Source organism: Blennius ocellaris, assembly GCF_963422515.1.
Source record: "Blennius ocellaris genome assembly, chromosome: 22".
Taxonomy (NCBI): Eukaryota; Metazoa; Chordata; class Actinopteri; order Blenniiformes; family Blenniidae; genus Blennius; species Blennius ocellaris.
The window spans coordinates 602395-616888 of NC_137671.1; the positions used below are offsets into that span (position 1 = coordinate 602395).

Consider the following 14494-nt stretch of genomic DNA (forward strand, 5'->3'; position numbering starts at 1 on the left):
TACTTTCTGATGTTCTTCTGACCTCTGAAACGTAGAAAAGAGAAAGAAACTCCGAGAGAATTGCGCGCTTAGCTAAAGCCGCACTTCCGCCACCGGCCTGTCTTTCAAAATAAACGTCACTATTTACCGTATTTAAGTTTTTTTTATTATTATTATTATTGAATAAAAACATCAAAACAGAAGATTAAATGATCAAATCAAACTATATTTATTTTGCACTATTCATAAAGATTTAACACAAAATGCTTCAAAATCAAGACACATTAATGCACCGCCTTTCTAGAACTGACGAAACCCTTTGATTTTGACATTGATTTTGTGATTTGACCCCTGACGTCATCTCCGGTGGACGTGACATCGCCGGAACCAGCCATCGCGCAACATAAACAACATGGCTGCGCCCATACAGCGCCTCACGTCCGTTGGGAAATTAATCCTAAAGAGACATTTACTGAAGACAAACTGTGTGACGAGGGTGAGGAAACTGCTTTGAACGCGTGTGTTTGACTTGTTGTGACGCTGGCGGCGGAGCCACCGGGGAAAACCTGTTAGCATAGCCGCTCAGGCTTTAGCTTAGCTTGTCACGCTGAGCAATAATCACATTACTTCTCTGATATAAGGTGTGATAGTTTAACTTTAGATGTGTAATAACGAATGATTTGACCCCAGCCGCAACACGGATCAGAACCCGGATGTTAAAACGTGTCTACATTAGCCATAGCGGTCGCTTTAGCGTTAGCATTGGATGCCTTGAGCAAGTTCACCGTGAACTGTGACGTCATCCGATATGAATAATATCTACACCTTGGTATTGATACGGAATGATAGCAGATCAATGAACTCAATACTTGGTCTCAGTTTCTCTCCCGTTTTCTGCTTCGTCCTGAAACAATATTTAGTTCCAGCTTGTTCTGGAGTGACGCTTTTGTACACTTTGATTGTTGTTTGAGCAAATATTCTTATTATGATTCTAAAAATAAGTATTTTCTGTTCACCTGTAAGCTTTTCTCAAATTCTGATCCTCATTGTGTCGGTGTAACCTGACCTGGTGTTGTTATTCAGATGGTAATTACCTGGTGTTGTTATTCAGATGGTAGTGACCTGGTGTTTTTATTCAGATGGTAGTGACCTGGTGTTGTTATTCAGATGGTAGTGACCTGGTGTTGTTATTCAGATGGTAGTGACCTGGTGTTGTTATTCAGATGGTAGTGACCTGGTGTTGTTATTCAGATGGCAGTGACCTGGTGTTGTTATTCAGATGGTAGTGACCTGGTGTTATCCTCTCTCCTCCTGCAGCTCCCAGCTGGACCTCACAGGCTCTTGGTGACTCAGGCTGCCCAGCAGGTGGCGCTAAATGTTCCTGAAACCAAAGTGACCACGCTGGAAAATGGCCTCCGGGTGGCGTCAGAGGACTCTGGACTGTCCACCTGCACAGTGAGGAACCTTCTTCTCCTCCTGGAGGAGTTCAGGCTCTGCTCTGCGCCTCCTCCAAGAGGAGAACCCAAATCAACCACATCACTGATCCTCAAACCTCCAAACTCAACTTCCAGTCGCTCCTCCTGTTCTAACTGCTTTTCCCTGAACCCTCATTTCTTTCATTCAGTTTTATTGTTTGTTTATTGTTGCCATGTAAACAAAGGAGTGTGATGTGTTGTTGCTTTATTCTGAAAGTCTCCTGCTCCGCCAGGTGGGTCTGTGGATCGACGCCGGCAGTCGCTACGAGAACCAGAGGAACAACGGGACGGCGCACTTCCTGGAGCACATGGCCTTCAAGGTGGGGCTCTGGAGGGGACGTCTGTCCCTGGTCCCTTCATCTGGAGCTGTCCCTGGTCCCTTCATCAACCCTGACCCCCATCTTAACCCGTCTTAACTCATCTTAACTCATCTTAACCCGTCTTAACTCATCTTAACCCGTCTTAACTCGTCTTAACTCATTTTAACCCGTCTTAACTCGTCTTAACTCATTTTAACCCATCTTAACTCATCTTAACCCGTCTTAACCCGTCTTAACTCATCTTAACCCGTCTTAACTCGTCTTAACCCGTCTTAACTCGTCTTAACCCGTCTTAACTCGTCTTAACTCATCTTAACCCGTCTTAACTCATCTTAACGCGTCTTAACCCGTCTTAACTCATCTTAACCCGTCTTAACTCGTCTTAACCCGTCTTAACTCATCTTAACCCGTCTTAACTCGTCTTAACTCATCTTAACTCGTCTTAACTCATCTTAACTCATCTTAACTCATCTTAACTCGTCTTAACCCGTCTTAACTCGTCTTAACTCATCTTAACTCGTCTTAACTCATCTTAACTCGTCTTAACTCATCTTAACTCATCTTAACTCATCTTAACTCATCTTAACTCGTCTTAACCCGTCTTAACTCGTCTTAACTCATCTTAACTCGTCTTAACTCATCTTAACTCATCTTAACTCATCTTAACCCATCTTAACTGATCACACGTTGCAGTGGACAGGTCTCTCTCTCTCTCTCTCTCTCTCTCTCTCTCTCTCTCTCTCTCTCTCTCTCTCTCTCTCTCTCTCAGGTGAAGGATTTTTTACTATTGTCAATAATAATGTTACTAAAGCTACTGTAGCTTATATTTATAGTGTGTGTGTGTGTGTGTGCGTGTGTGTGTGTGTGTGCGTGTGCGTGTGTGTGTGTGTGCAGGGCACCAGGAAGCGTTCCCAGCTGGACCTGGAACTGGAGATAGAGAACATGGGGGCTCACCTGAACGCCTACACCTCCAGGGAGCAGACGGTGTACTACGCCAAGGCCTTCTCCAAGGACCTGCCCAGAGGTGGGGCAGGGACTCCAGGACCGTCTCCAGGAATGTTTTCAGGAACATCTCCAGGAACGTCTCTTGGAATGTTTCCAGGAACGTTTACAGAAACGTTTCCAGGAATGTTTCCGGGAACTTTTCCAGGAATGTTTCCGGGAACGTTTCCAGGAATGTTTCCGGGAACGTCTCCAGGAATGTTTCCGGGAACGTTTCCAGGAATGTTTCCGGGAACGTTTCCAGGAATGTTTCCGGGAACGTTTCCAGGAATGTTTCCGGGAACGTCTCCAGGAATGTTTCCGGGAACATCTCCAGGAATGTTTCTGGGAACGTCTCCAGGAACGTTTCCAGGACCGTCTCCAGGGATGATTCCAGAAACGTCTCCAGGAACGTCTCTTGGAATGTTTCCAGGAATGTCTCTATGAATGTTTCCAGGAACGTTTACAGAAACGTCTCCAGGAATGTTTCCGGGAACGTTTACAGAAACGTTTCCAGGAATGTTTCCGGGAACTTTTCCAGGAATGTTTCCGGAACGTTTCCAGGAATGTTTCCGGGAACGTCTCCAGGAATGTTTCCGGGAACGTCTCCAGGAATGTTTCCGGGAACGTCTCCAGGAATGTTTCCGGGAACGTCTCCGGGAATGTTTCCGGGAACGTTTCCAGGAATGTTTCCGGGAACGTTTCCAGGAATGTTTCCGGGAACGTCTCCAGGAATGTTTCCGGGAACGTTTCCAGGAATGTTTCCGGGAACGTTTCCAGGAATGTTTCCGGGAACGTCTCCAGGAAGTTTTCCGGGAACGTTTCCAGGAATGTTTCCGGGAACGTTTCCAGGAATGTTTCCGGGAAGGTTTCCAGGACTGTCTCCAGGACTGTCAGGTCTCCTCTGGGCCCTGGCTCAAGGACCTGCAGGTCTCCTCTGGGCCCAGGCTCCAGGCTCCAGGCCCGTTCTCAGGCTCCAGGCCTTGTGTCCCCAGCGGTGGAGGTGCTGGCGGACATCGTCCAGCACAGCACCCTGGGGGAGGCGGAGATGGAGCGGGAGCGCGGCGTCATCCTGCGGGAGATGCAGGAGGTGGAGACCAACCTGCAGGAGGTGGTGTTCGACTACCTGCACGCCACCGCCTTCCAGGACACGGCGCTGGGCCGCACCATCCTGGGCCCCGCCCACAACATCAAGTGAGTCACCGAGGGGCCGAGGTGTGATTGGCTGCTGGGCTGGTCGCCATGGTGACGCTCCGTGTCGCTGCAGGACCATCACCAGAGCAGACCTGGTGGATTACATCACCACGCACTACAAGGGCCCGCGCATCGTCCTGGCTGCTGCTGGAGGTCAGAGGTCACATGACCCACTCTCAACACTGCCTCATGCAGCCTCATGGAGCCTCATGTACCCTCATTGTCTCATGCACCTCGTGTCTCCTCATGTACCCTCATTGTCTCATGCACCCTCATTGTCTTATGCACCCTCATTGTCTTATGCACCCTCATTGTCTTATGCACCCTCATTGTCTCATGCACCTCATGTCTCCTCATGTACCCTCATTGTCTCATGCACCCTCATTGTCTCATGCACCCTCATGGCTCATGCACCTCATGTCTCATGCACCCTCATTGTCTCATGCACCCTCATGTACCAACATTGTCTCATGCACCCTCATGTCTCATGTACCTCATGCACCCTCATGGTCCGACTGTCATGTTGACGTTCCTCAACAGGCGTTTGTCACGACGAGCTCATCGACCTGGCGAAGCAGCACTTCGGGAAGCTTCCTGGCCGTTACCATGGCGACGCGCCGGCGCTTCCTGCCTGCCGCTTCACGGGCAGCGAGGTGAGGCGGAGCCGCGCCCCGGTGTGGCGCCGCGCCGCGCCGCGCGGCTCTGACGGGCTGCTGTGTTTCAGATCCGGGTGCGTGACGACAAGATGCCTCTGGCCCACGTGGCCGTCGCCGTGGAGGCGGTGGGATGGTCGCACCCCGACACCGTCCCCCTCATGGTGGCCAACACCATCATCGGCAACTGGGACCGCTCGTCTGGCGGCGGCCTGGTGAGTCTCTGGGGCACATGGCGCCACCTGGGCACATGGCGCCACCAGGCGGTCACTCATTGTCAGTTAGTGGACGAGATTCTAGTGGAAAGATAAAGTTGGTCAGAAGCTTCTTGTTCAGAACCAAGCAGCCATCAGCTGCTGGTAACCATGGCAACGGCCTGGTGGTAACCATGGCAACGGTAGAAAGAAGCAACGTTCTTATTCGCTGCTTCAGGGAGACGTTGAGGAACCACAACAGTGTGGTAGCTCTGCTATGGTAGTACCAGTACCATGTTCTGGTAGTACCAGTACAGAACTAGGTACCATGTTATAGTAGTACCACTACCATGTGACAGTGGTACCAGTACTCCCCCCCCCACCCTCCAGAACCTGTCCAGCCAGCTGGCCCAGGCCTCCTCCAGTAGTACCAGTAACCCCCCCCCACCCCCCCTCCAGAACCTGTCCAGCCAGCTGGCCCAGGCCTCCTCCAGTAGTACCAGTAACCCCCCCCCCCCCCCCCCCTCCAGAACCTGTCCAGCCAGCTGGCCCAGGCCTCCTGCCAGCAGAACCTGTGCCACAGCTTCCAGTCCTTCAACACCTGCTATACCGACACCGGCCTCTGGGGGCTCTACATGGTCTGTGAACCAGCAACCCTCGGGGACATGATGGCCTACACCCAGAGGGAGTGGTGAGTGGGGGGGGGGGGGGGGGGGGGGGGGGGGGACGAGAGAGAGAGAGAGCCTCACCATGTCTCCCCCCCCCTCCCCAGGAGGTCTCTCTGTTCCAGCGTCACAGAGAACGAAGTGTCTCGAGCCAAGAACCTCCTGAAGACCAACATGTTGCTGCACCTCGACGGTGAGACGCCGCGCTGAAGCTAGCAGCTAGCAGCGGCCCGTCTCAACGTGTGTGTGTGTGTGTGTGTGTGTGTGTGTGCAGGTTCCACGCCAATCTGCGAGGACATCGGCAGACAGATGTTGTGCTACAGCCGCAGGATTCCTCTTCATGAGCTGGAGTCTCGTATCGACGTGAGCTGACCTGTCCTACAGCCGAGAGACGGAGACGTGTCCTCAGTGGGACAGTCAGGACGATTGTTGTTGTTTCATGTCATTCTGACTGTACTACCATGACTCCTCCTCTCTAAGACTAGTCAGTCTGACTGTACTACCATGACTCCTCCTCTCTAAGACTAGTCAGTCTGACTGTACTACCATGACTCCTCCTCTCTAAGACTAGTCAGTCTGACTGTACTACCATGACTCCTCTCTAAGACTAGTCATTCTGACTGTACTACCATGACTCTTTAACACTCGTCATTCTGACTGTACTACCATGACTCCTCCTCTCTAAGACTAGTCATTCTGACTGTACTACCATGACTCCTCCTCTCTAAGACTAGTCAGTCTGACTGTACTACCATGACTCCTCCTCTCTAAGACTAGTCAGTCTGACTGTACTACCATGACTCCTCTCTAAGACTAGTCATTCTGACTGTACTACCATGACTCTTTAACACTCGTCATTCTGACTGTACTACCATGACTCCTCCTCTCTAAGACTAGTCATTCTGACTGTACTACCATGACTCTTTAACACTCGTCATTCTGACTGTACTACCATGACTCCTCCTCTCTAAGACTAGTCAGTCTGACTGTAGTAACATGACTCCTCTTTCACAATAAGACTACAGTCCGTCTCCAGGAAGTGTAAACAGATTTAAGTGACGTAGCTGTCGTGGTCAACAGGCGATCGACGCCGACACCATCAAGGAGGTCTGCACCAGATACATCTACAACCGGGCTCCTGCCGTCACCGCCGTCGGTACGTGGGCTTTTATTGTGGCGGGACGAGCCGTTCTGAGCTCCTGGTCCAGCAGGTCCTGAATACACTAAACCGGTTTCCTCCTCAGGTCCCATCGAACAGCTTCCAGACTACAACCAGATCCGCAACGGGATGTTCTGGATGAGGGACTGAGCAGAACCCGCCGCCCCTCCCCCCCCCCCCCCCCAGACAGTATTTAACTCTGATAGTTTTCCTCTTGACTTTTATTATAAAATAAAGAGCAACACAATAATGTTAAAATAACACAGATACTCTAATCTTCTTGTGGTTCTTGTCATTTCTTGTTCTTCCCCGCCACCTGTTCCTGAGCAGCTTTCTTGGCTTTCACCATCTCCACCAGCTCCTGTAGGGGGCGACACAGTCACAGGGTTAATCTACAGTCACTTCCTGTTTGACCTGGACCAGAGTGTCTTCAGGGTCTGGTCACTTCCTGTTTGACCTGGACCACAGTCTGGTCACTTCCTGTTTGACCTGGACCAGAGTGTCTTCAGGGTCTGGTCACTTCCTGTTTGACCTGGACCAGAGTGTCTTCAGGATCTGGTCACTTCCTGTTTGACCTGGACCAGAGTCCCAACGTACCTTGTACCTCTTCATACAGTCTTTCTTGTTGCGTCCCGGCACGGCGGCGGCGATCTTCTCCCAGCGCTCCGGCGTGCTGACCGGGAACGTCTTCAGGGCCTGTTCTAGAAGCTTCTGCTCCTCAGTGGTCCAGGGCGACGCCCCCCTCCCCACCTGTGCCTGAACACGGAACCTCCTGTCAGCGGAACATCTCAACACGGAACCTCTATAATCTGGTGTTAAGAGGAAGATGCTCTATAATCTGGTTCCACTTGCGGTTCCACTGCGCCGCCCTGCGAGGGTTAGAACCGTCCTTACCGTCGAACCTCTCGGAGGGCGCGGCGTTGTTCTATAGACGGCGCCGCCGAGGAGTGCTCCTTCTTGAACTTCTCGAAGGCCTTCTTGTTGATCTCGTCTTTCTGCAGAGGATCTGAGGGGGGAGCGGGAGTCAGTGACCTCTGACCTCTGACCTCCACGGTAACAACCTCCCGCTAGCTCACCCAGTCGCTGCAGGTTCTTGGCCTTGTTGATGACGTCCTTGGCCGTCCGCTTTGGTGCCGCTGCTGTGGAGTGCAGGTTCATGTAGTTGGCGATGACCTCCCACCTGGAGAGGAGAGGCGGGGTTAGGCGTGCTGAGGGCTCCTCCCATGAGCCCCCGGCGGGCGGGCGGCGAGGCCCACCTGGCGTTGGTTTCCGGCCGGGAACAGGTTGACGGCCTTGATGAGCAGCTGGAGGTCCTCCTCGTTCCAGCCCTTCCCCCCGCCGCCTCCCTCCCCCGCTGGCCTGCTCGCCGCCGCGGGCCACCTGCCGCGCCACCACACCCTCGGCCTCCTTCTCCTTCTGCAGCTGGGCGTTCACCTCCTGCACCTGAGGAGGAGACGCAGGGACCGTCAGCCTCAGTCTGAGGCCGCCCATACCGGGGAACGCCCACAACCGGGGAACGCCCATACCGGGGAACCGCCCATACCGGGGAACACCCATACCGGGGAACCGCCCATTACCGGGGACCACCCATACCGGGGACCGCCCACTATCCCGGGGGACCACCCATGTACCGAGGGAACCGCCCATCCCGGGGGACCACCCATACCGGTCACTTGCCCCATACCCGGGAACTGCTGATACATGAGTTGTGTCCCAGCTTTTTTCACGAGGCCCCCCAGTGAAATCCCAGTACAGGAGGTACCTTCCATAGTGCTAAACATTTAAAGTGACAGGGATGTTAGGACTGACGTTCAACAAGGTGGAGGTTGAGAACCTGGGTCCCTGGTCCCTCAGGTACCACGGCCTTGATCCGTCACCTCACCTGTTTCTCCACGGCCGCCTTGCCATCGTGTTTGGAGGCCGAGGCCAGGACCCTCGTTCAGCGACTGCAGACTGAAAGACAAAAGCAGGTGAGACACCGTCTCTGGGGGATTCTGTCCTGCTGGGTTCAGGACGTGACGGAGCACCCGAGGTCCAGGTTCTGACCCGGCGCCCCCTGCTGGTCTGAGGGCCTGAAGGTGCAGCACACCTGGTGAGCTCCAGCCGGGTCGCACAGTTTCTCCACCTCCTCCATCATCTTCACGCTGTCGGCTTCATCGTCCGCAAAGTAGTTCCAGGTCTGTGGGGAGGGAGGACAGGAAGTGAGACCCCCCCCCTCCTCTCAGGGTCAGGACCTCGACGGGGGGCGGAGCTCACCTTGCAGGTGGTGCGGAGCTTCTGCCGCTCCTTCTTGATGGCCTTCTTCTGGATCTCCTTCTCCTTCTTGGCCTGCTGGCGCCGCCTGCTTGGCCTCCTCCATCCTCCTTCTCCCTGGCCAGACGGGCCGCCTCCAGCTCCGCCTGCCGCACCTGACGGAGGGAAGCCGGAGCTCAAGGATGAACCGAAAGATCAGAGTCTGAGCTCCTCCATGATGGACAGACTGGTGGAGCTGAGAGAAGGTGGAGGACTCACCCTCTCCTTCTCCTCCTGTTCCCTCTTCTTGGCCTCGACTTTGGCCTTCTTTCTCAGACTCCTTCCTCGCCTTCTCCTCCTCCTTGAACTTCTTGATTCTTGGGTCACAGCTGTAGGCCGTATCTGCAAGGACAAGTCCCTGGTCAAACCTCCTGACGGCCACAAGTCCCCGGTCAACCACAAGTCTCCGGTCAACCTCCTGACGGCCACAAGTCCCCGGTCAACCACAAGTCCCCGGTCAACCTCCTGACGGCCACAAGTCCCCGGTCAACCTCCTGACGGCCACAAGTCCCCGGTCAACCACAAGTCTCCGGTCAACCTCCTGAAGACCACAAGTCCCCGGTCAACCACAAGTCTCCGGTCAACCTCCTGACGGCCACAAGTCCCCGGTCAACCACAAGTCTCCGGTCAACCTCCTGAAGACCACAAGTCCCCGGTCAACCACAAGTCTCCGGTCAACCACAAGTCTCCGGTCAACCTCCTGAAGACCACAAGTCTCCGGTCAACCTCCTGACGGCCACAAGTCTCCGGTCAACCTCCTGAAGACCACAAGTCCCCCGGTTCAACCACAAGTCTCCGGTCAACCTCCTGACGGCCACAAGTCCCCCAGGTCAACCACAAGTCTCCGGTCAACCTCCTGACGGCCACAAGTCTCCGGTCAACCACAAGTCTCCGGTCAACCTCCTGACGGCCACAAGTCCCCGGTCAACCTCCTGACGGCCACAAGTCCCCGGTCAACCACAAGTCTCCGGTCAACCTCCTGACGGCCACAAGTCTCCCGGTCAACCACAAGTCTCCGGTCAACCTCCTGACGGCCACAAGTCTCCGGTCAAACCTCCTGATGGCCACAAGTCCCCGGTCAACCACAAGTCTCCCGGTCAACCTCCTGATGGCCACAAGTCCCCGGTCAACCTCCTGACGGCCACAAGTCCCCGGTCAACCACAAGTCTCCGGTCAACCTCACTGATGGCCACAAGTCCCCGTCAACCACAAGTCTCCGGTCAACCTCCTGACGGCCACAAGTCTCCGGTCAACCACAAGTCTCCGGTCAACCTCCTGAAGACCACAAGTCCCCCGGTCAACCACAAGTCTCCGGTCAACCTCCTGACGACCACAAGTCTCGGTCCTGGTTCAGAACTTTACCCGACTAAGGTTCGTATCCTGTTCATCTCCTCTCCTTCTTCCTCTGAGCTCTGGAGGCTCGGTTCTGCTTCTCGATCCACCGGCCTCTCGTCTCGACTGCAGAGACACAACCAGTAGGGGTCAGGTAGGGGTCAGGTAAGGTTCAGGTAAGGTTCAGGTAGGGGGTCCAGCTCACCATTCAGCCTTCTCCTTCTCCTCCTCGTCCAAATAAGAAAACTCCCTCCAGGAGTCGAAGTTGTACCTGATGAGAGAAAAACCACTGATCAGCCTTCGCTAACGCTCAGGAGCAGCGATCATTGTTAATGCTGAGGCCCTCACCAGAAGGAGTAGAAGCGGGTCCACCTCCTCGAAGGAGGAGTCCAGGTGACCCAGACCAGGAACCAGCTGGTTGCTGGACCAGCGACTGTTCCTGTCGAAGGGGCGGAGGTGAAGACCAGGAAGAAGTGCTCCCGCCCCTCCCCCCGCGACGGAGACGCCGTCATCGAAGGTCGGGTCCACGCTGTCGAACGCTCGCCGCTTCACCGGGTCCGACAACACCTCTATCGCTGGGACACACACACACACACACACAGTTTAACACACACACACACACACACACACACACACACACACACACACACACACACACACACACACACACACACACACACACACACACACACACACACACACACACACACTACACACACACACACACACACACACACACACACACACTCTCTCTCTACCTTTAGTGATGCAGGTGAAATAATCATTGTCTCCTTCCACAATCTGCTCTCCTGCTGCTTTCCCTCTTGTCAGGATGATGCTTCAACACGATGGCTTTGTCTGTAGGGGCAGTAGAGGTCAGTAGGGGGCAGTAGGGGACAGTAGGGGACAGTAGAGGGCAGTGACGGCGACCCGGTCATGACAGAATAATAAAAACTAAGAAACTCACGTGCAGCTTTGATCTGCTTCTGTGTGGCTTTTGAAGCGGAGGTGAGGGAGACCCAGGACGGCGTAGGTGGTCCTGGTTCTGAGGGACAGCAGGGACAACATTAAGACACTGTCCTCCTCCTCCTCCTCCTCCTCCACCCTGTCACCCACCTTCCAGTCCTTGGGGGTCCAGTGTCCTGGAGCAGTGGGTGCTCCTCCAGCTGCAGCTCTTCATCCTCTGACTCCTCCTCCTCCTCCTCCTCCTCCTCCAGCTCCTGGAAGGAGGCAGACAGGTTCCTGGACCTCCTCTTGACGAAGGCTTCGAACCAGCGCGACCCACCGGCTCCACCTGCACCTGCACCGAGGCTGAGACACCCACCCTGTCATCCTGGAGGCAGACGGAGGGCCTCACCCTCTCACCATGCAGGTCTCACCCTCACCCTCTCACCATGCAGGTCTCACCCTCACCCTCTCACCATGCAGGTCTCACCCTCACACTCTCACCATGCAGGTCTCACCCTCACCCTCTCACCATGCAGGTCTCACCCTCACCATGCAGGTCTCACCCTCACCCTCTCACCATGCAGGTCTCACCCTCACACTCTCACCATGCAGGTCTCACCCTCACACTCTGCACCATGCAGGTCTCACCCTCACCCTCTCACCATGCAGGCTATTAAACATTAATAACATCTAATATTCTATTAAAACACTAATAACAGGAGAATAAAGTTAAATAAAGGTACATAAAGGTACATAAAGGTAAATAAAGATGAATAAAGGTACATAAAGGTAAATAAAGGTGAACACAGTAGAACGTGCTGGAGGTTCTGGTGGGTTTGATCCGGTCCGGTTAAAACAGAGTGAGACTCCCGGTTCGGGTCCTTCCGGCCCGGGACACGCGGGGCTCCGGCACACCCGGGACCACCGGGGGGAGCGGAGACGCTCAGCGACGCGGACCCTCCCTTCAACCCGCCAGGACCTGGTCCCCGGAGCCAGTTGGACCCGTCTGTCCCCGTTAGCACGATGCTAACCGGCTCCCCGTGACAGCGGCTGGCCGCGGGCTAGCACTTAGCATTTAGCTCCGGCGTGCCCGCGTCTCTCCTTACCGCAGCGGCGGGCGAACACCGCCGTCTCCTCCCCGTCCCGCGCCTCCAGCAGCATCTTCCCTCGGCGGCCCGCTCCGACAGCCCGCGGCCCCGGTTACACTGAGAAAGCTGTCCGACGTGCCGCAGTCTGAGTCCCGCTCATTGACGCTCCACATGGGCCTCGAGCAACCCGCCGCTGTGTCCCCGCTAACCGCTCCGGGTGGAACCACCGTGTCCAACCGTGGCGTTCCGCCGTGTCGAGCTTTAACGTTCCGACCGCACGAGTTCTTGGGTTCTCGTGACCTGCAAGCTCAGTAACGTGCTTTTGAAAAATCTAGCTAACCATCTAACTGTTTTTATGGAAAATATTGACGGTAGAAATAAAATAATTCGTAAAATATAAATAAAGAAATAAAAGAAACAGCTGTATGAGCGGTACGTCCTCTAATTGGGTCCTTTGGGGTTTCCGGTCAGTTAGTTAAAGCTGCATTAAAACCATAAAAACCTTAATTCTTTGGTCCAGGCCGTCACCAGGCCGTCACCAGACCGTCACCAAGTCGTCACCCAGGCCGTCACCAGGCCGTCACGCAGGTCGTCACCAGGTCGTCACCATGTCGTCACCAGGTCGTCACCATGTCGTCACCATTGTCGTCACCAGGTCGTCACCAGGTCGTCACCAGAGTCGTCACCAGGCCGTCACCAGGCCGTCACCAGGTCGTCACCAGACCGTCACCAAGTCGTCACCATGTCGTCACCAGGTCGTCACCAGGTCGTCACCAGGGTCGTCACCATGTCGTCACCAGGTCGTCACCCAGGTCGCTCACCATGTCGTCACCATGTCGTCACCAGGTCGTCACCAGGCCGTCACCAGGCCGTCACCAGGTCGTCACCAGACCGTCACCAAGTCGTCACCCAGGCCCGTCACCAGGGTCGTCACCAGGGCCGTCACCAGGTCGTCACCAGACCGTCACCAAGTCGTCACCCAGGTCGTCACCAGGTCGTCACCAGGTCGTCACCAAGTCGTCACCAGGGTCGTCACCAGGTCGTCACCAGGTCGTCACCAAGTCGTCACCATGTCGTCACCAGGTCGTCACCAGGTCGTCACCAGGTCGTCACCAAGTCGTCACCATGTCGGCACCAGTGTCGTCACCAGGTCGTCACCATGTCGTCACCAGGTCGTCACCAGGTCGTCACCAGGTCGTCACCAAGTCGTCACCAGGTCGTCACCAGGTCGTCACCAGGTCGTCACCAGGTCGTCACCAAGTCGTCACCATGTCGTCACCATGTCGTCACCAGGTCGTCACCAAGTCGTCACCAGGTCGTCACCAGGTCGTCACCAAGTCGTCACCATGTCGTCACCAGGTCGTCACCAGGTCGTCACCAAGTCGGTCACCATGTCGTCACCAAGTTCGTCACCAGGTCGTCACCCAAGGTCGTCACCAGGCCGTCACTGCAGGTCGTCACCAGGTCGTCACCAGGGTCGTCACCAGGTCGTCACCATGTCGTCACCATGTCGTCACCAGGTCGTCACCAAGTCGTCCACCAGGTCGTCACCAGGTCGTCACCAGGTCGTCACCAGGTCGTCACCAGGTCGTCACCAAGTCGTCACCCATGTCGTCACCAAGTCGTCACCAGGTCGTCACCAGGTCGTCACCAGGCCGTCACCAGGTCGTCACCAGGCCGTCACCAGGGTCGTCACCAGGTCGTCACCAGGCCGTCACAGTGGATCTGTTGTTTGAGAAATGTCCCAGATGTTCCTTTTGTTTTGTTTTTTCCTGAACTTTTCCAGGAAAACAACAACAAAACGTTCGTTTTGTCAAAGATAATAATGAAGTTTATTCCTGCAGTTGTTTACAACTTTGTCCAGCAGTCTCTCTCTACCAGCTGTTCATAGTTCCACCACTAGGGGGCTCCCTTCATAACTTCCACCACTAGGGGGCTCCCTTCATAACTTCCACCACTAGGGGGCGCCCTCCGCTAACAAAAGGCCCAGTGGAGAAACACTGTATTGAAGTGAAGTGAAGAACATCAGCCTGAGAACGTCCGCAGCAGCAGAACCCTCGAGAACGGTTCCTCAACGAGTTCCAGACGAGGTTCTGACGGGTCCTCGTGTTTAGAACGTGTGGGTCAGCGGATAGAAACGTGTGGATCGGCGGTAGAACGTGTGGGTCGGCGGTAGAACGTGGGTCAGCGGTAGAACGTGTGGGTCAGCAGTAG

General features: G+C 54.8%; 2 protein-coding genes across 2 annotated transcripts; one reads left to right on the plus strand and one right to left on the minus strand.

Annotated features, from left to right (window-relative positions):
• The first annotated feature begins 341 nt into the window (after positions 1 to 341).
• pmpcb (peptidase, mitochondrial processing subunit beta) lies at positions 342 to 6881 on the plus strand. The gene is made up of 13 exons (XM_080517947.1): positions 342 to 475; positions 1297 to 1434; positions 1688 to 1774; positions 2669 to 2798; positions 3751 to 3949; positions 4023 to 4102; positions 4490 to 4602; positions 4674 to 4817; positions 5327 to 5487; positions 5569 to 5654; positions 5736 to 5824; positions 6542 to 6617; positions 6706 to 6881. Exons 1-13 carry the CDS (start codon positions 392 to 394, stop codon positions 6768 to 6770), a joined length of 1452 nt encoding a protein of 483 aa, XP_080374073.1. The 5' UTR covers positions 342 to 391; the 3' UTR covers positions 6771 to 6881.
• Positions 6824 to 12490, minus strand: dnajc2 (DnaJ (Hsp40) homolog, subfamily C, member 2). Its single transcript, XM_080517949.1, is given in 35 exon segments — positions 6824 to 6981; positions 7218 to 7361; positions 7363 to 7376; positions 7515 to 7542; positions 7544 to 7626; positions 7697 to 7800; positions 7877 to 7887; positions 7889 to 7966; positions 7968 to 8063; positions 8503 to 8553; positions 8555 to 8573; positions 8710 to 8726; positions 8728 to 8799; positions 8877 to 8954; positions 8956 to 8976; positions 8978 to 9028; positions 9132 to 9182; positions 9184 to 9270; positions 10286 to 10306; positions 10309 to 10356; positions 10358 to 10370; positions 10450 to 10515; positions 10593 to 10609; positions 10611 to 10691; positions 10694 to 10744; positions 10746 to 10819; positions 11003 to 11063; positions 11065 to 11102; positions 11212 to 11242; positions 11244 to 11276; positions 11278 to 11289; positions 11361 to 11378; positions 11381 to 11521; positions 11524 to 11555; positions 12299 to 12490. Coding segments are annotated over 35 exon segments (1866 nt in total). The 5' UTR covers positions 12354 to 12490; the 3' UTR covers positions 6824 to 6912.
• Positions 12491 to 14494: the final 2004 nt, after the last annotated feature.

What these genes read in the sequence shown, in the direction of transcription:
- pmpcb (XM_080517947.1), top strand. Translation starts at nt 392, where the DNA reads ATGGCTGCGCCCATACAGCGCCTCACGTCCGTTGGGAAATTAATCCTA. An exon ending in TGGAGCACATGGCCTTCAAG is followed by an intron (nt 1,775 to 2,668) that starts GTGGGGCTCTGG and finishes GTGTGTGTGCAG; the next exon opens with GGCACCAGGAAGCGTTCCCA. An exon ending in AGCTGGAGTCTCGTATCGAC is followed by an intron (nt 5,825 to 6,541) that starts GTGAGCTGACCT and finishes CGTGGTCAACAG; the next exon opens with GCGATCGACGCCGACACCAT.